A 21,896-nucleotide genomic window follows, 5' to 3' on the forward strand; every position below is an offset into this window, starting at 1 on the left:
TATATTCTCTAGAAGAATCTGAAATTTCTTATTTCTTCCTTAAATGTTTGGTAGGTGGGAACGTAAAAGTATCCGGGCATGGAGTTTTTTACTTATGTTTTCATGTTTTATTTATTTCCCAAGGAGGATGTATTTAATTATGGGTTCAATTTATTTTAAAATTTATAAAACAATTAAGATTTTTAAAAATTCTTCTTGTTTCAGTTTTGTAAGAGGTGTTTATCTAGGATGTGTCCATTTTACTTAAATTGTCGAGTATGTTAGCTTAAAATTATACATGATACACTATTATGACTTTTCATGTCTGCCTCGACTTCTCCCACTTTCTGGCAAATTCCCTTCCATGGGTTTCATTTTCCTTTCCTAACATCTTGCCTCAGTAAAGGCTAATTCAATCCATCAAAAAATATTTTAATACATACATTCAAACTTTAAATTTATTGGGCAAAAGTGTGGTAATAATCCCTGAATGTCTTCTACCTGGAGATTTTTCTCTATGTAAGTAGGTACAAACGTATCCACAGGAGGTGGGAGAAGCAGCTCTGTTCAACTTCATTGTGTATCTATCAAGATTCAGATACAAATGGATATATATTTTTCATCACCTAGTGACACAGGCCCTTACCTGCCTAAAATTTCTACATGTTATATTTGCCATTTCAACACTATTGTCTTTGAGAATATTCCCCCAAAATATTTCCTACATATAAGAAGCCTGGAATTAAGTTACATAAAGGTATATCTCATCCTTGGTATAGTTCTTTTATGCCTTTTACTTTGAAAAATAGTCAGATTTTTCAGAGTCCAAGTTTATGTACTCATGAACATTGTATTTTACTATCACTATGTCAAGTTAGGAAGAAGGAACATACCAGCTCATACTTTCCAAACGAACTCATTTCTATGTTTTAGATGTTCTACCAAAGAGGAAAATTAGAAAGTTCAAAGGGTGAATTCAGAGAGGAGAGAAGGTTGGAAAGTGGTTAGAAGTGGAAATTCCCCACTTACTTACTCATGGTTCCCTCTTCTGACCCTTTACAATAACCAGTGGGAGAGCACACACACATCTGTGATTTAAAAATAAATTTTACCAATTTACATAATTTGTATAATTCAATAGGTAAGACATTAGAAATGGCAGCTTTGATTCCCAAGGAGATTAAAAGCCATTCAGAAACCCAATTCACCCACTGAAAGAAAAAAAGATGATTAAAAAAAAGATGAAGAGGTAGCCTCTGGAAATTCTATCAGGTCTGAAGTTTGCGGTCTCTGTGAACGTGGGCCACCAGAGCATCCTGCCGAGCTGCTGCCTGATAAGGACTGTATATCCTGTCTTCTTTGTATCACTTTGCATGCAGCTCACATTACTTCATTTCCTTTCTGGAACCTTTCCCCGGATTCTTCATATAAGGTCAAACGTGAAAGAGACGTGCATTGAGTTCTGGTGTCCTGAGTGACTTCTTCCAAATTTGTCCAGGCACTAATTTCTCTCTAAAACTCGGCTTTCTCAACTGAACTATGAGATCTTAATGATCATCTTTGCCCTGTGGATATCCCTTAATGTTTTGATGTATTCTTTATGAAATAAAACATAGAAAATATCTCTGAAAAATTTGCAAGTTATGTATTATGACCACGTGTGTTTTGTAAGGAGATTTTAAAGAGTTTATTTGCACAAGTTTTCTTTCTTTAGGTTTCTTGATGTGTTTCTTTGCTTTAGAGAATTGAAGCCATCAGGGCTGACCACACAGGAAGTTGGCTTTCACATTTAGATAAATAAGGAGGCAACCGAAAAACCTTCTGACCCCAAAATCTCTACCACACTGCATCCTGACCCTCTACACTTTGCTTTGTCCTAGTTAGTGTAATTTCACAGGTGAGATACCTTCCTTTGATTTAACAAATACTGATTAGTAATGTAAACTTGTAATTCATTATATATACATAGGAAGACACTCTTGCAAGTGAAATAACATGCTTTTAATAATCAGGACAACAGGTATCAAGCAGGACTGTGCTGGGCAACCCCTATTCACTGTTCATGCCTCTGCATGGGTTTAAGTTGACTGCTTTCTCAGGCAGATTTCTTACACTTAAAAAATTGATTGTGAAAGGGGATGGAGGAGTAATAAGAAAATAATTAATTTTGCAATAAAGTTATTGTGGAGGGCTTGAATAGCATGAGGGCCAGTGGATACCTACAAAGCCCACTGATAGCATATGTTCTTGGTAATTTGGCCGGTTTTTATGTTTTCCATGTCTGCTTACTGCCACCTGTATGAGTGCTGATTTCAACAAAATACTTTGGCCGCTCTCCTAAAAACAAGTAGAGAAAAATGATTTCAGAACAAAAATAATAGATTTTGATCAATGTTATAATGTTTAAAAATATTTATTTTCATAAAGTAAGATCTCTAGACATCACTTTCCTGTGTCCAAGGAAATATAAAACAAATATTACATATATTATACATATATATGTTATATATAACATCAATTACATGTATTACACAATGGCATATATAACATATATTGCATATATTATACATTTATTATTACATATATTATACATTAATATATAAATGTATATGTGTGTGTTTGTATATATAGACATATGTAAATATATATATATATATATATATATATATATATATATATATATATATATAAAATATCCATTCACCTGAATATGGCTCTGGAAGCAAGAAAACTTGAACACATAAGAAAGTGTTTTAGTGTCACAAAAGCTGTTACAGTTGGTTGTAGGAGACTGCAGCTTCCTCTGTCTGTCTGTAACCTAGACAGACAAGCATCACATTACATCATATCAGCAATTAGGCTGAGACTGCTCAGTTATTATCATGAAATGAGGAACTTTTCTTTCTCATGACCTGAATCAAACTGTTAATCCTTTACTTATCGCTAAATACCTAATCTACACAAACACTGTGGTAGAAAGTTAATTTTCTCATTTATGATGTTTTCTTCCCAAAAACTTTGTAAGTTAGATGCTGATACCTTCATTGTACACATAACGAAGCCAAAATCCAGTGGAGTTGTATAACTTTCCCAAATCTGCATAGCTAACAAATGCTTGAGTTGATATTCACATACATTATTTCATGTATATATCCAACAAATAGTCGTTGAACTCCCTCTATGTTCTAAGCCTTATTATAGGTACAAGTTATTCATTGTTGTATAAGACAGCCATGTCCCTGCTCTTAAAGACCTTACTTTCCGGTAAGGGAAGTAAATATTAATAATTATTATCTTAAAAACTATATATATATATTTATATACAACTGAACTACAAAGTCTCAGATGATATTATGTTCTATAAAATAAAAGAGTGAGGTAATAGTCATGACCAATGGGAGGTAATTTGTGCGGGTGGTCATGGAAGGTCTTATTGAGTAGGTAACATGTAAGGTAAATATAGATGAGAAGAAAGACTTAGCCATGAAAAATCTGAGATCAGAGGGAATAAGGGCAAGAGCACAGCCTATAAAATGAAAATAAGTTCAGCTTTTTCGAAGAACAGAGTGAAAGTCAACACAGCTGGGCTATAAGGAGTAAGAGGCAACATTGTGGGAGACAACTATCTGTAAACACTACTCTATTTTGCGTGCCTGTTAGCCTGCTAATTGTTCTGAAACATTCAAACTTCGCAGGTAGTCTGTGTCCAGCTAAGAAAATTAGAGTTTCACACTTACATGGGAATCATCAGAGGGGAAAACGTACACTGGAAAATGGTATAACTGGACCATGGCTTTTGTGTCAGTCCAATAAGCTGTTGAAACAACCTGCTTTGCACTGGAAGAGACACAGCAAAGGTTATCAGTGTGTATAAGTATGTATTCTTTCCTTCTCTTTATATCCCATGGACTTGGAAGATTGCAGATAGATATATATATATATATATTTTTTTTTTCTCATGCATTCTTCACAACGTGCTGTGTGTAATTAGTGTCAAAGTGCAGACATTAACCCAGATTCCCAACTCTAGGAGATGAAATAAACATTTAAAAGATCGAAGTTTCTTTAACCCAAAGAAATTAGTAAAAACATCAGCTATTCCCTTAAGTACCAAACTTCACTTCCCCTTTGTCATTCATCAGCAGTACTCAAGTATGCCCTTGCTACCCACTGGCAGTGTAAAGGCATTCATTTCTCAGCCCTACGATCCCACTAACCTCCCTGAGCAGCACTTTATATTTTGGAACTTTTATGTTTTTTATACATACTCTTTCATTAACTCATATTTATTAATTCACTCATTCAACAATATGTACTGAGTACATACTAGGTTCCTGTTACTATGTCACATGTTAGAGTCACAGAAGGGACAAGTCAGAAAAAGTCTTTGCCCCCAAGCAGCTTACAGTCTGGTAAAGAAAGTAGGTGATAATAATGTAATGTCAGATCTTGACAAGTGACACAGAGAGAGATAAAGTCGTGTGGAGTCATAGAGTAGGAGGTTCTATTTTACATAGAGAAGGCAAGTGAAGACCTCTCTGGGTAAATGATAGTTGAACAGTGAGTGAACTGAATTAAAGGGAGGGCAAAACATGCAACTAGATGGAGGAAGAACCTTTTAGAGAAAATGCATGACCCTGTAGTGGGAGGATGCTTGACATTTTTGTGGAACAGCAAAGCTGTGACTATTGGAGAGGGCAGTGGCTATGGTAGGAGAGGTAGCCAGGGGCCAGATCATGGATAAGGCAAAGTCTTCTCAAATATACAAGAAGGTCTTTGCATTGTATGGTAATTTTGATACGAAGCCGAGTCTAGTGGGAGAAGTGAAGAAGTGAACTTCTCACTAAAATGATACTACTTAATTATAAAACAACCCATCTAGCTGCTATGTGGAAAACATACTAGGAACTGAGTGAAAAATAAAGAAGAACAAAGAGAGTTTTAGGACCAACGTGTACCTCTTCATGTCTTAGGTAAACAAATAAATATGACGGTCTAACTAGCCTACAGTAGATGGTAATTTTCTACCCACTTAACCATAACATTTTCACAAAGGCTTTATTCTGAAAACAGAATATCTGTACTCTAGTCATATTAATGATAAAATTTGAGGGCACTAAGATTATTAACCAGAGTGATATTTTTATCCCCTCCTTAAATCACTAGACACAGATATTCTACATTCATTTTGTGTTGACCTTAATAACTTATCTGGATGATATTAATACTATGGCAGTATATTTTTATAATAATCATTCTCAGATGTCCAAAGTGTCAGAGATATAGGAAAATAATAATCTAAAAGATTGGAGAAAAATAGAATAAGATATTACTGAGGGGAAATAGGGCAGTCTAAATGACAGTAAAATATGACATGAAAATTAACAGGAGATAAATGAAACAGATCATTTAAGATAAACAATTTTAGAGCATAGAAAGGAAGTACCAGCCACAAGGTCTATTTCCTCCACTAAACCAGCTACTGACTAAATGATACTTTGAAAAACTAGTCCCCAGGGAAGAATCGAATGACACATTTCTGGAAGCCAGTTTATAGCTTGCTAAGTTAAACCCTTCCAGACTGGAGAAAGATCCATGAGAATAGAGGTGGTAACTTTCTTATTCAACAATAAATCCTCTAAGCCCAGACAGTGTCAAGTTCATAGTAGATGTTCAATAAAACAATAGTTGTTAAGTATATGATTATATGAATGAATGGGATTCCAGGGATATATTCCTCCCCACATTATTTCCATCTCAAAGATAGGAATCCCTAACTTTTAATTCTTTGCTTAGATATTGTTTCCTAAATTATTTGTTTTCTACAAATTTAAGAAAGGATATCTCGGATTCTGGGAAAACCGTGCTTGTCTCTTCACGCTGCACCTACAATTGTGAGAAAGCACGTTTCAGACAGCAGGGAAAACCCGTAGCTCACCACAACACCGCATTGTAAACTGTTTGGGCCACTAGAGCATGAATTAAAGAGGACAGGAGTAGCTGAAAGATCCGGAGGTGAGAGGAAGTGGGTGGAGACAATGTAACTGAATATAAATGCTAAGATATCTCAGAGACTCAGAGACTGAACAAGAGCTCCAGCAAAGACTCACTGCAGACTGGCTTGACCTGCGATTAACCAAGGGATCGTGACGAGGATAAAGATGAATTCTGAAGATTGTTCTGCAACAGAGACCAGCTCCTTGCATCTGAAAAGAGCACAACAAAGTAAGTCAGGTCTTACTCCTCATATACTGGTAGCATCTATCAATATATCTATATTTATATCTATCTACCTACCTATCTATCTATCTATGATATATAACGGTAGTTAGGGGGAAAATGAAGCTTGTCTTTTGAAGAACTTGGTTACATTCTATTTCAGTTGGAATAAAGGAGAAAATGGGGAAGAAGTAAATATTTCTTTTTCTATGAGAAGACAAATAGAAACTTGAGAGGAAATCACAAGGGTGAATTTCAGAAGCTCTCTAAAGGTTTGTTTCTTTGTTTTAGTTTATATCATCTCAATTTTTCATATTTAATTAGAAACCTCACTGCCCTAGCCCAGTGAACTGGCCATCATTTTCCCATATCCATCCTATAGGAAGCACTGACTCTCTTTATGGAAAACTCTGTTTTCCACATAAACAATTACATTCTTGATTGCCTTTACCTTGTACCATTTTGTGCTTTCTGGGTGGGCCTTCTCTGGTGTTCTCAAGACAGCATCCTCCAGTTGCTGGGAACAAAGGTTTCTAATTTTTGAGAGAATATCCATATAAACATCTGAACATTTACAGTGCCCAATGGTAACTTATTAGGAGAAAGTCATGAAAGAATTCTTGAAAATGAAATCTTCTATATTCTTTATGGAACTCTTTTCCTCCATTTCGCTCTTCTATTTCACCCTTCTAATCGTGGGCTTCAAATTCTACATGAATCAGATGTTTTTCTTCCTTTCTTTTATTTTTCATCAAAACATGATCATCTTTGCTATATGCTTTTTCTTCTTTTCTGTTTGTCTATTCTGTCCTCAGACCTTTCATTTTCGATTACCAGGATTGTCCCATTGTTTTACAATAATTTGTTTTGGTGAGGCTTTCTTGATTGGTTTCATTTCTCTCTCTCTTCCTCTCTAATTAATGAGGTGCCCCAAGCACTAGCATGTAGGAACTAGAGTTTACTTGTAAGCAAACCTAACCAGTAACAAAGAATGTGTTATGAACAGCAGAGCTAAAAAAATCTAGAGGAAGGGATTGTTTTCTGAGTATGGGTCTACTAGAGTGGTTTGCTTTAGAAAAGCATTCATTACCTCTGATAAACCCATCTTTCACTTACGAACACAAAATCAAGTGTGGATAACACGTACAAGCCACAAAAATTTTTTGGTAACCAGATAGCCATAACTTGATGGCTCAGCTGAGCTGCCCCAAAAGAAAAAATATATTTAAGAATAAAACCACTCTATAAACAGCATAGTTGAAAGAAGAAGGAGCTATTGTAGTAATTCTTAACTTTTCCTGAGATCATTCCAATTTTCTGTTGAATATTTAATTTATGAATGTTTAGTCTACGCTGCTATTTGTACTTGCTTCATTAGTATAAACAATTATTGAGCACCACCCTTGGTGATTCAATATGTACTAGTGGATTTGTTTTCAATTTCTCCATTAATGGACAGGGCTTGTAATCCGAGCAGAAGTATGCTCTTAGGGGAGTGTTTTCTTACCTAGGGGATAAGTCAAACTGTGAGTAACAATAGCCCTCACTAATGGATATAAAGTACAGTCTGAGAATCATCTCCATAGCTTACCCACTGGATAAGCCAATAGAGTGAGTCCAGTGGATAAGCCAATGGGCTCTGGCGTCCATGAGTTACTTGGATGTGTTGGCACTTGCTGAAGAGCCAGAGCTGTTCCTGCATTGAGTTTGAACCCCATGATCGAGTCTCACGTGGTAAGAAGTGAAACTAGACAGAGAGCTCTGAACTTGCTACCCTAGCTACGAAAGGCTGCTTCCGGTGACAGTTGTATGCTGGTGAAAAAAGGAAGGTTTGCTTTAAGAAGCTGAGAGAAATAGAACCAGATGGGAGTGAAGTAAAGCCTTCTCTTGCAAAACCTGAATGCAGATCTATACTGGGAGAAACAATCCTCAGAAGAAGCAACAGTTGATGCTGACATCCATTACATAGCAAAATTACTGTGAAAGAAAGCAGCATCTCTTTGCCTAGTTTAACCTTAAAGAAAGGCTTTAAGGAAAAAAAATACACGAATTTCAAGTTGTGTCTGTATAGACATCCTTTTAATTAGGAAAGCCACCCATACTGAAAAATAGGATATTTTTGCATATTGAGACTATCTTTCATGGTAAGTTTTAATATCATTCAAGTAGTTATTTTACATTTCAGTTTTTGAGAGCATAATAGGGATCTATATATTTCCTGTGAGGCCGAATTTTAAATATCCTGATAGCTCATCCTAGCAAAAATCAAATTCAAACTCTGAGTCACAAAATTCCCCTCTCTCCTTTCTCAATTATTTATTTCTAATCTAGAACAGATATCTTTCTAGCTTTGTTGTTGTTGGTGGTGGGTGTTTTTTGGTAACTAAGAATCATCATTCACATCATATTCATATTCTAAATCCTTCCACAAAAATATTTCTCATTGATGAAATAAAACTTTTACTTGGTTTTAGCATTATAAAAAGGATAAATGAAAAAACCTATTTCCACCCAATATTTAGTCTATAGTACTGTTAAATTTCCTCTATTATTTTAACTTCTCTTGGAAAATTCAAACATCTTATTTTTCAGTCACCTGTTATTTTTAAATGAGGTAAAATTGACATACAATGTATGCACAGATCATACATATACAGTTTAATGAGTTATAACTACAACTCCAACCAACATTTGGCATTTTCCATCACCCCAGAAAGTTTCCCTGTGTTCCTTTCCAGTCAAATTAATTTTCCAACACATAAAAGCAATCACTTTTCTCATTTCTATCATCAAGTTTAGTTCAGCTATTCCTGAATGTCACATAAATGAATATATACAGTATATAATTGTGGCTGGATTTTTTTTGCTCAACATTTTTTTTTGCGATTCATCCATTTTGTTGCATGCATCAGTTGTTCCAATTTTTTAATTTCTGAGTAGAATTTCTTGTATGGGTATACCATAATTTGTTTATCCATTTTCCTGTTGATGGATACTTGGTTTATTTCTAGGATTTGGCTGTTAAGAATAAAGTTGCTCTGAACGTTCTTATATAAAACATTTTGAAGATGTATTTTCATTTCTCTTGAGAAAATAATAGGAGTAGAGTTTCTGGATCATAGGATAAGTGTATATTTAATTATGTAAGAAATAGTTTTCCGAAGTATTTTTTTCCATTCTACTCTCCCATTCAGTAAAATATGGAAATTTCAATGCTTCACATCTACCAAATTCACAAAAAAGTACCATCCATCTTTTTTTTTAATTTTTAGTCATTCCAGTTGTATATATTTTTATATCAATTCAACATTTTTTATTATATCACCCACATTTATACCCATTTATACCATCTCCCTTAAACAGTAACTACAGAGAATTTAAGGGATTGTACATAGGATGTTCTTTTTATATGTCTTCTAGGGTAATCAGATATTTACTAAATGTTCTTATTGTGATTAAAACAATACAATTATGATATATTTAGAATTTTCATAGCTACTGAGTACGTATTTGGGGGAGATATTTTATGATATCATGATTGTGACTGGATTGTTTTATTTCTAGCCAAAAATAAACTATCCAAATTCACTCAACACTTGAGGGAAATTAACTTATAAATTTCATATAAGAAGATAGGGAGACACATAGCTATTTTTTTATTTTAAATGCCTCAAGAGAAAATCAAATGTCTCTTTCTTACTTCTATAGCCTGCTTGAATTCATCATCTACTTTCTCTCTTCAGATAATGCCACCAGGCTTCATTTTGCGGCATATCATGAAGGGTCCATTCAAGTTCCCATCCCATGTGCTGTAGTGAACGTGGTCTTCATCACCACTCTAATCATAGCTCTCGTTGCTTTATCAGGTGGGTCTGCACTTCATGAATTCATCAAAAGTTCTGATTAATTTAGGACAATCTCATTTTTCATACATGGTCAATTTCCTAGGAAATGCTAAATATGATTCCACATTCCTTGAATAATTGAGGCAATACTTTTGTTTAGTTTTCTAGTGCTTTAGAAATATTAAAAGTTCTTATGATTTATACAATACTGTGGGAGAAAATTACATGTGAGCAGATGTTTAAATCTGAAATAAAAGGGACCGATTTAGAGTCTAAATATATAGACGTTTAACTGGAAAAATGTGGGCTGCACGTTCATTGTTGATGAAAAAAATAATACCTAAGCCATAGATTAATCAGGAATTGGTCAGTCTCTTATCTCAAAAGCCACAGAATATAGATATAGATATAGAATATATCTAGAAGCTCCCAGAGAGTCAGTTGTGTTACGGTATTCGAAACATACAGCTATACCAAGATACATTTGTGTCTTATACAAACATGAAATTTTACAGTTTTATGATACATCCCCAACCATAAATTTTTGTGTATTCTGAATTGCTCCTCTGCAAAGTATTCTCTCCTCTACCTTCCAGTATAAGTCTGTATATACTATGTCTTCAAATTCTTCCCCATCTGCATTCAGATACAAAACCTTACTTGGAAGTTTAATGTATTTTAGCCTTTCTAGTCCAAAGACTATTTTCAAGATTTTAAAATTTACCCTCCACTTTCTGACCAAAGTGACTCCCTCTTATTTCTTATACCTAGTACCATGATGATTAGGCACAATGAGAGATCAGATAAAGTGAGAAACTGCCTTCTTATTACTCTTTCCAAAATTCACCTTCCTTTTTTATAATTTTAAATGGAGTATATATAACGTATAAAAATTTTGAATCACCGTGTTGTACACCCGAAACTAATATAACACCTCTCGTCAACTATACTTCAACAAAATTTTTTTTAAAAAAGAATTCATTAAAAAAAAAAAAGGATTCACCTTCTTTCCTCTCTTCGTTTATCACCCAGCACAGCACAGCATCCCCTGAACTAGTTTTGCACACTGTGGGTATTTGGTTTCTTGTGTTACTAAAACAAACACTTTTCTTGTTCACAGTGGGCCAGTACAACTGTCCAGGCCAATATATGTCCTCGGTGTCACCAAACACCCATGTTTCTTCTTGCTCAGATGATTGGATAGTATACCAGGGGAAATGCTATCTTATTTCCAAGAAAACAAGGAACTGGACCTTGGCCCAAAACTTTTGCTCCAAACACGGTGCCACTCTTGCTGTCATTGATTCTGAAGAGGACATGGTAAGATAGTATTCAAAAACAATTCTGTAAGATATTGCTATTCTATTTTATATAGCTACTCTGTGGTTTCCTTCTAAGGGAAGACATTGTATCTGTCTCTCACCCAGGAAAATTTAGTCACAGAAAGCCACATGATCAGTCTGAGGTCAAAATGAGAGTTCAATTTAGTCTTTAAATGTGATTTGTTTAGCCTCAAAGGCCAAAAATCCACATGAGCTGAACCTACGTAGAACTAGTAAATAATCAGCTTAGCTATCATGCCTACGAGTTGCAGATTTAAGAAACAAGATTTATTACATACTTATCAGGAGGGGTGGTTTAACATACAGTTCCTTTGTGCTTTCTTCAAGATCTTTTTAAAACAGCATGTGGGTAGAACTGAACACTGGATTGGGCTGAAAAATGAAGCTGACCAGATGTGGAAATGGTCAAATGGCAAAAAATTTAATAACTGGTGAGTTTCAAGATATCTCTTTATCCTCCCCAGGATGGCAGCTCAAGGGAACCACTTTCCTTTTTTCCTTTAGAAGTACTGTTCTACATGAAGATTGAGCTCTTTATAAGCAGAACTTTAACAATCTCTTTTGTATGTTATACTCTACGGACTTCTTTAAAGAAGGGCTTTAATATTATCATTTTTTTCTTTTTATCTGCTTGGAATTCATACAATAAATGCTTCTTAGTAACTTGATCTCAGCAAATTTGAGTGGAATAAAACTCAGAAATATTCCAGGTATAAATATGATGATGGGAAAAAAATCCAACATTTCCAATCTCATATTTATATTTTATTGACAAGCTAGTAATTCCTTTTTGCTTTGCCAGTTCTCCTCTCCACAGAGATAAAGAACAGTATTTTCAATACCTAATTAGAAGCTTCTATGGATCTGAGAGAAAACCTGCCCCAGAATTAAAGATGCTGACTTTATGGCCATTACCTGCACATTTTAAAGTTTGAAGGACATCGTATAAGTTTAGTGTTAATCTTTGTCATCTGAAAACTCAGACTTGAAACAATTTCTAGCTCCCTAAATAGTTTTATGAAAATTAAAGATACAGAAAATTACTTTAAATCTCTAGAAAAGGAATCCTTGGTATGTTTCACACCCACAAATGGGCACCAGGGACTGTTACCCTCTAAAACTCTATGCGCTAGTACACATGACTGTTGAATGTTTATACTTTCTGGGAATGGTTTGTGAACTCAAAAATGAACGAGTCACTCCTGTGGTGATACACCAAGCAAACAAATGGAGACGTCTACTCTTAATTTTGTATCTTCTCACCACATACTATTCTTTTGGGTCTTTGTCTACTGTCTCTGCAGATTACTCTGTGATCATTTGATTGGCACACTGGCCTCATGCATTCCTACTAAGAAAAAAAAAAAAGCAGAAACCACCACCTCCACCACCACAAAGCTGATTCTCATGTAACTGAACGGAAGTGATAAACTGACAATAATTCTGGTTTCTTTATTGTTGACAGGTTCAACCTTACAGGATCTGAGAACTGTGCATTTCTGAACAGCACAGAGGTCAGCAGCACAGAATGTGAAAAGAATTTACACTGGATATGTAGCAAACCCTCCAAATAAAGAGGAATCATATTTGCTTATATACTATTCTATCATGGAACTCAAGGAAATGTGTGTTGATGAATGGCGCTCTATGGTCAGAAGTTTCCCATAAAGACTTTGTGGAAAAAAACTTTTTACTATTTTGGAAATTTTCTTCCAAACAAGACTGTGGAAAAAAGGGAGAAAAATTCCAGGAATATCTGCACTGTGGAATACTTCTGCCATGAGCTGAAAATGTTACAGGTTGACTAATTTTGTCCAAGAATGAGAAAAATGACTTCAAAACTTTTGAATGCACTTTATATTTTTTTAATTCAGAAATAATAAGGTAACTAAGTTTAGAGTTATTATTTATTGTTGAATGACTGTGAACAACGTGTGCCCTTCATGCATTTGCACTGGATGAAGGAATTAAATAGTAGTATTAAAAGCTGAATGTAAACAGAGGAAATTTTAACTGGCAACAGAGGTATTTAGTCTAAATGCATTTTTCTTGAACTCAGAGGACATTTATCAATGGGCAAATGCTTATGAAATGAAGCTTTGTAATGTTTCTCTCTTTTTAAAGAAGTTTGTCAAGTTACTTTGTCATTTGCCCCCCAAAGAATGGGGTGATCATATATTTACGCCAGTCTTTTTTTTTCACTTCTTCAGCGTAGACTTGTCTTTTTCAATGGTACATAATTTATTGCCTTATACACAATGTTTTACAGAGATAAGGACAAAAACAAAGAATATGAGGAATATTTGTAAAACAGATAAAAGTGTTGGAAAATGTGCAATATGTGATGTGGCAAATCTCTATCAGGAAAAAGTCTGTATTGTTCAAATCTGGAATAATACTAGTCCTATCTGTTTATAACCTTGTGCCTTTCCTGATCTATTCTCCTTTCCTGATCTATTCTATCATGTGCAATACTTCATGAGAAGTATTTTCTAAGTGCAATAACGTGTGTTTATTTGTTTGTCTTTTGTATCCAGTACAATCATAACCTGCTTTTATGTATGTTAAAATGAAAGTAGAATAAACAAAATGGTTTCTAAAAAGTGGTCATTCCTTCAAAATATATTAAAACATATCTCATGCTAGAAAGGAAGAAACAGAATACTGTAACTTTTTTTCAAAGACATTTCTATTGTAAAACCTTAGATTTATAATATGGTTTGTACTTTGTAAGTTGTTTTCATGTGTGTTTTCAAAGGGCTGTATCTACTTTTCTGTAAACAGCAAAAGTTCAGTAAATATTCTAATTGACTTTAGAGGAATTTATGTCATTTAAGAATTTTTGACTCTATCACTTTCTTTCTTTTATTGTTTATCACCCTGAAGAGGCACAGAGAAATTTGGAGGCGGCTAACGTCACTTTGCAAGGATTTATTTGTAAGCTCGTCCTCTCTCCAAAAGAGAGCATAATTTGTCCTCATCACTGATGTTCTGAAAGCATCTTATTCATTTCTGAAATGCTATACTCGTAGTTATTTACATAAAATAATTCATTCAATAGAAATAAGGCACTCCATAATCTTCATGAGATTTTTCAATAAGGAAAAATACTACTACCTTCAAAATTGTTTCATGAATGTATTTCACAGTATTCTCCTTCTCTGAAAGTTGGAAATGTATGCTATATGTAGTATCTTTAAACTGTTGTCACTACTATGGCATATTGAAAAGAAATCTGGATTCCAGACACTGCTTAGCGATAAATAATATAGAGTTTCTTAATCTCAGTGTCCTTCAGTTCCTACAGGCTCCAAACTCTGATATCTTATCATTAATAACAACAATCTACTCCTGGGTCATGTTAGAAAGCAACGTCTTGGATCCACGCACTATGAAATGTGTAAGGGAAAGTGTAGATGTTGAGAGCTGGAGTGAAAGAAATACTGTCCAAGTTTCATTTCTGCCTCTCTCTAGTTGACCGGCTGTTTTAGTTAGAATTAGGTAGAAATTTTGTTAAAATTAGCTAGAAGTTAAGCTAGTTAATACATGAAAATGGACGTAGAAGAGCACCTGGCTCACAGTGAACCCCAAAGATGTATTAAACTTTAGTGGTGATCATTATAAATGGGAACACCATGCCCTCAAAGTAAGTTTAGCAAAAAGCAGCATTTCTACATGATGTGTCTATTTCTACATAGCATTTTTTGAGGGTTTTTTTTAAAAAAAATTTATTCAGTGAATGATTATTAAGCAACACTGTGGTGGACAGTAAAGTTAAAACACTAAGCAAATTTGGCATGAAAACTAGTCTTGGGGAATTTATGGTCTATTTGTAAAACAAACAGTAAGTAAAGTGTTATATTATGGTGGTGATGGAGTCTTATAGCAGGGAATATGTAGGATGCTGTGGAAATATATAACAGATATCCTACTTTATTTGGTCCTGTATTCAAACTTTTAACTATCACTTTTCTGTGTTTTATTTGGTTTTTCCAACATAATTTCAATTTCTTCCTCTGGAAAGGGGAGTAATAGTTTACCTGCTTATCTCAGATGATTATAGGGATTCAATAAGTTTAAAAGTATTTTTTAAAGGTTAAAAGCTGGGTTTCCCTGGTGGCACAGTGGTTGGGAGTCCGCCTACTGATGCAGGGGACACAGGTTCATGCCCCGGTCTGGGAAGATCCCACATGCCGCAGAGTGGCTGGGCCCGTGAGCCATGGCTGCTGAGCCTGCGCGTCTGGAGCCTGTGCTCCACAACAGGAGAGGCCACAACAGTGAGAGGCCCGCGTACCACAAAAAAAAAAAAAAACAAAGTTGGCAAAAATTGACATCTTTATTAAGTCTTTTACTCCATGCCATGATTTAATTCTCCATTAAATTCTTTAATTTTAGTCTTCTTTAATTTCTATCTTTAATTTCTTTCTATACGTTATAGATTTTTGTATAGAACTCCTATATGTCTCTTTAAATTTATTCCTAGGTATATTACATGTGTATATATACATGTATATATTACGTGTGTATATTACCATTGCAAATGGTATCTGGTAGGTGAAGGGGGGCAGGATTTGTCACCTCAAAATATGTCTCTTTGGCTTAAGGATCATGTTACGCCGATTATTTAAAAAAAAATTAAAAAACAGCATTCACAGGTGAAGCTCTGAAAACTGAATAGAAGTTACCCTTTTGTAAGCGACATTTACATTTATAAGAGAAATCTCCATTTGTAAGGGTGTCTCCCTTTCTGTACAGGAAGAGAAGGGACTCTAGAAAATCTTAGTGGAGAAGGCAACAACTTAAATCTGTGTAACAACCTTACCCTTGTTTACTGTGCTTTTCCTGGTGGCCTCCATACCAGGCCGCCCTCTCCCTCCCCAACATCTTCTTTTGTCTTTACCTGGAAATATTATTTAAGGTTATGGTTTGGATCGTTTTCAGGAGTTACTTGGTTTTCCTGGTTCTCTCCCACATACGCAGGAGGTATGCATGTTATTAAACGTCTGCTTGCTTTTCTCCCATTAATCTGCCTTTTATTACAGGAGGTGTCTCAACCAAGAACCTAGAAGGGTAGAGGGAAAATTATTTTCCCTCCCCCACGTAGACAAGATAGTCGCCCCAAAAGATTCACGACTTGGAAAGTGTAAATATGTAACATTACATGGAAAGAAATTCAGATGGAATTAATGTTGCCGACTTTCAGATAGATTCTCCTGAATTGGCCAGGTAGTCCCAAACTAATTACAAACATACCTCGGAGTTTTACTGTGCTTTGCTCTATGGCATTTTTCACAAATTGAGGGTTTGTGGCAACCCTGCATCAAACAAACCTATAGGTGCCATTTTTCCAACAGCATTTTCTTGCTTCACATCTTTGTTATCACCCTTTGGTAATTCTCGAAATATTTCGTTATATTATGGTGACCTGGGATCGGTGATCTCTGGTGTTACTACTGCAAAAAGATTATGACTCATTGATGGCTCAGATGGTTCCCGGTGGATTTAAGATTCTTGCCTTGTCGTGAAAGAATTCGGAGACAAAGCGGGGAGGTTAAGAAAGTAAAGTGATTATTTACTTATGCAAGAATACGTTCTCAGAGGGAGAGAGCAGACAGGTGAGGAACTGCTACCCTGGGTTTCTTTGGCAAGCCAGTTATGAGAGGCTTACACATGAAGGAGCGGAATATTCAGTGGGGAGGGAGGAGTTTGGGAGTCGTATTCCCTGATTTTCATCCCAGCTCCTTCTTCCTGAGGGAAGGAGGGATTTTTGTCCTTATTTAGCTTAGACCAGAAGTGTCATGGCGTCAGTGCATGATAGATACTTCTCATCTGCAAGGCTAATTCTACTGCAATGAGAATAAAATGAGCAACACGTTACATTCGGATGCAGGAGATTCCAACTTTCCTCACCTTTCTTTGTCTGCTTCCAGGATACTTACCACCCAAAATGTCTGGCTTCCTTTCAGTCCGGAGGTCGTTGCTTTTCTTTGTCTACCCATGGACCCCCGCTGTTTACAAGACGCGTGATTTCCTGCCCCCTGCCCCCATTTCTCTGCTCACATCTAGCTATCTGCCTGCTGCAACAAGATGATGGCTAGCATTTTTTAGCAAGAAAGTATTTTTAAATTTAGGTATGTTTGTTGATTTCTTAGACATAATTGCTATTGCTCACGTAATAGACTACAGTATAGTCCAAACGTACCTTTTATATGCACTAGGAAACAAAAAAATCTGTGTGACTCACTTTATTGTGATATTCCCTTTATTGTGGTGGTCTGGAACCAAACTGAGGCAGGAGGTAGATGGACCCCAGGCTGAACAGCCGGAGTCCGTCCCCTGTCGACAGATACTCCAAAATAGCAGGAGAGAGGAGAAGCTGAGTCCTCCCAGATGAGAGATAAAAGACCACATATTCCTCATTCTCGAAGTCAAGGAGACCTTCCTGACTACACATGCGCAGAAAGGCCCCTTGAAGATCAAAAAGGGAGGGGGCGCCACCTCCTAATAAGTGATGCCAGCTACCCATAGGCCTCTTCACTAGAATCCATCTTGGCTAAGAGATGTGTGCACACATATGGGAGGACCCTGAGATAAACCAAATACGGGCCCAGAACCAGGTGAAGCAAGACGATTGGCCAAAGGAAACCCAAGAAGAAATGCCCCATAAAAGTGATTCAAACCACCACGACGGTGCGAATCTCTGAGGCCACCCATGTGTCTATCCTCCTAATAAACACTTTACTTGTTTCACTACTTTGCATCTCTATGTGGAAATTCATTTCTACACAGCAGACAGTACAGGGCCTTGGCATTGGCCACTGGTCCCTGGTGATCTTGTGGCTAGGGTTCAGCACTCTCACTGCCGAGGACTGACGTCAATCTCTGGCTGGGAACAGAAACCCTGCTTCAAGCCGCTGCAGGCCGAGGCAACCGGGATAAGAACCTACAATATCTCTGAGGTTTGCCTATATATGAGCCTTTAAAAGCAGAGAGATTTCTCTAGCTGGAGTTACCGAAAAAGAGGTCAAAGAAATTAGAAGCATTTTTGCTGACTTGAAGACGGAGCAGGCAGCAGCATAAAGAAGGTTGTTGGCCTTAAGAAGATGAGAGAGGCTGACAGTCAGCAAGTAAGTGAGGACTCAAACACTTCAGCCAAAGACAATGGCATTTCCAACGACCTGCACAAACTTAGAAGTGATTCTTTCCGAGGTCCTCCACAGGGAAAGGAGGCCCTGCTGAAACCTTGATTTTGCCCTCATAGACCCTAAGCAAAGAACTAACCGAGTCACACTGAGCCTGAACTTCTGAGCTACAGAAACAGCCAGAAAAGAAATACGTGTTGTTTTAAGATGACGGATTTGTAGTAATTTGTTAAAGCACCAACAGAAAACTAATACAAAGTATTTTTAAATTTTCATTTTCAGCTAGTTTCTGCTGAAGAAAAGTACAATTGATTTTTTATATTGATTTTGCATCCAGGGATCTTCTCAAGTCACTTATTAATTCTAATAATTTATCAGTAGATTCCCTTGGGTCTTCTATAAGCAGAATTGTGTCTATGGCTGATGTGTGCTATGATTTTTCCTTTCAAATCTTTATAACTTTGTGTTTGCTAAGGCCACCAGTAATGATGTTAAATAGACGTGATGATCATGAACATTTTGTCTGGTTCTCGATCTCAGAGGGAAAGTTTTCAACATTTAAACGTTAACATAATGTTTACTATAGTTTTCTTTGCTTGTTTTGTTCTTTTTTCTTTTGGTGGTGGTGGGGATACATATTATCATGTTAAGAAAAATCTCTTCTATTTCTTCTGAGATCTTAATTTTAATTGTTATAGTCTTTAGTTCTAGAATTTCCACTTTCATCTTTTTTTAATAATTTCCAAGTTTCAGCCTAAATTCTAATATACGTATTTTGTTTCCTTGAGCTCCTTTTAAATAAGTTATTATTTCAAAATATTTATATTTACTTTTAAAATATGAAATATCTATATTTTAGAAATTATATATATGTAAATCTAATTTTCTTTAAATTATATTTGAACATTCTTATGTCAAAGTCTGTGTCTCACTTTGCAATTTCTGGAGCCCTTGAAGGTCTTTAACAGCTGTCTATTATGTCTATTATTTCTATTTGTTAGTTTTCATGTTGCCTTATTTACTCAAATACCCATTTTTTTGTCATTGTTGTTGAGGGCTAGATCTTGTCTGTGAAGCATGGTATTAACTGTCTGAGAACTGAAATAAGGTTATATTATTTGACCAAGTTGGACTGAATATTCCTCTCACTGTAACTAAATCTTAGGTTTCTTCCTGACTACAGGCTCCTGACCTCCCTTTTCTTAGAGCACTTACTTGAAAAAACTTGTAATTGAAAATTCTTTCCCTGTCCCTTTGAGATGTAAATCTTCTTCCAGCCTTTTGCTGGTTTGACAGCCCAGAAATGTTCTTCTGAAGGACCTGTGAGCCATCCCTTCGAAACGTGATCACCAAGGAGAGAGCACCCCTACCTCCCAGTCTCTGCAGGAGGGTAGGGACCTAAACTAGGAGCAAAATACCAATGAACATATGAGCACCAATTAGTAAATACAAATAGCCTAAGCACATTGACCAGCTCCCCTAACATCCTCCAGCACCTTCTGACCCCAGCACTTGAAAATCTTCTTGCTGTTTGTTTCAGCAGAATTGACCTCGATTTCTTCACTTATTGCAATAGTCTTGAATAAAGTCTTCCTCTCCTGTTCAACTCAGTATAATTTTTCTTTGACATCTTGCAGAAGTTAAATTTGCTTCCAGCAAATCATCACAGTCACTAACAATCTGGGATCACTTCCTTTAACTCTTTAGAGACTGAAGGAATTTGAAGTTCAGCTCTTCCTCCTTCAAAGACCAGTCTACTCTCAAATCAACCTTACTCCTAGGGTGAAGTTTTTCAACCTGGGAGGATTTTGTCCCTCAAAGGATATTTAGCAACGTCTAGAGATATTTTTGGTTCTTCAACATGGTATGGAGTAAAGGTGGAGGGAAGTTGCTACTGGCATCTAGAAGGTAGAAGTAAGAGATGAAGGGATGCTTCTAAACATCATACAACACACAGGACACCCCCCAACAGGAAAGAATAATCTGACTCAAATTGTCAATAGTTCCAAGGTTGGAAAATCTTGTCCTTGGGTATAGATTTTGGTGAACCAACTCGGTGAGATATACTGATTTTTCAGTCCCTTACCCCTGCTTGAAGACCAGAGTTACCCTCGCTTCTAAGACACCAAAGCCCTGTTCGGGAACTCAGCTTCCTTTTCTGTCTTTGAAAATCTTCTATAGGAAAAGCAGCTCTTCTTTTCAGGTTTCAACTTTCTCTTGGACTTGCATTATGTTATTCTTCACTACTTTCTATCTCACTGATGCCTTTAATATGGTTTAAAATATTTTACCTACTTTACAGGTTGCTCTCAGTGGGGACAGGGTTGGTATCACCTAGTGAATGATTATCCATGCTTTTTAGGAATAGTCAAATAAGACTACTTGAAGTCTCCTGCTGCCTTTAAGAAGTCTCTTCTGAATAATTCCCAAAGTTCTTGGGGAGTGCTTAAAATCTTGTTTGTTGCTTAATATCTCTCACCCTTAACTGTTGTTCCAGGCTTTCCATTAGTTACATTTTGCTGAATTATACCTGATTCCATGTGGTGCAGTCTTCAACTCACGCTACTTTGATAAGTTTGAGGACATTTGCTCCCTGTGTTATCCAAAGCACCAAAAATATAAAAGTAACAAAAGTTTGCATTGAATGATGATATTGTTCCAATAAACATAATAAAAATATAGCTATGGGGCTTCCCTGGTGGCGCAGTGGTTGGGAGTCCGCCTGCCGATGCAGGGGACGCGGGTTTGTGCCCCGGTCCGGGAGGATCCCACGTGCCGCGGAGCGGCTGGGCCCGTGAGCCATGGCCGCTGAGCCTGCGCGTCTGGAGCCTGTGCTCCGTAACGGGAGAGGCCATGGCAGTGAGAGGCCTGCGTACCGAAAAAAAAAAAAAAAAAAAAAAAAAAAAAAAAAAAAAATATATATATATATATATATATATATATATATATATATATAGCTATGGTTCTAAGCAACATTATTTGGTGCTTCTATATGTCAGGGACTACTTTGCATATGATCCATTTACTTAATCCTGACAACAACCCTAGAATTTAGGTGTTAATTGAGATCTCATTTTATATGCAAGGAAACCAAGTCATAAGGAAACTAAGTATTTTGCCCAAAGCCTTTACATTTCAGATCTAGGACTCATACCCAGACAATTTGACACTGAGAAAATATGGCTTATATAGGCACATAAAAATATAGAATATTTAAAACCGAATATATCAGATTTCATTGCCGCTACTGTTTATGCCAACCACAATCACACAGCGCCCCCTACCGACATGACATTTTTTTCCTTCAGCTTCCACCCTGTTGCTAAAGCTTGCCTGTTCATCTTCAGATGAGATGCTTTGAAAACCAA

The 21,896-nt window shown here is 36.2% G+C and overlaps 1 protein-coding gene across 1 annotated transcript; it reads left to right on the top strand.

The window, feature by feature from the left end:
* Positions 1 to 6,140: 6,140 nt before the first annotated feature.
* On the top strand, positions 6,141 to 13,314 carry CD69 (CD69 molecule; the record flags this gene model as incomplete). Its single annotated transcript, XM_079938248.1, has 5 exons — positions 6,141 to 6,204; positions 9,942 to 10,064; positions 11,164 to 11,363; positions 11,714 to 11,817; positions 12,852 to 13,314. 5 exons carry the CDS (start codon positions 6,141 to 6,143, stop codon positions 12,958 to 12,960), a joined length of 600 nt encoding a protein of 199 aa, XP_079794374.1. The 3' UTR covers positions 12,961 to 13,314.
* Positions 13,315 to 21,896: the final 8,582 nt, after the last annotated feature.

This window comes from Stenella coeruleoalba (genome assembly GCF_951394435.1).
Source record: "Stenella coeruleoalba genome assembly, chromosome: 11".
Taxonomy (NCBI): domain Eukaryota; kingdom Metazoa; phylum Chordata; class Mammalia; order Artiodactyla; family Delphinidae; genus Stenella; species Stenella coeruleoalba.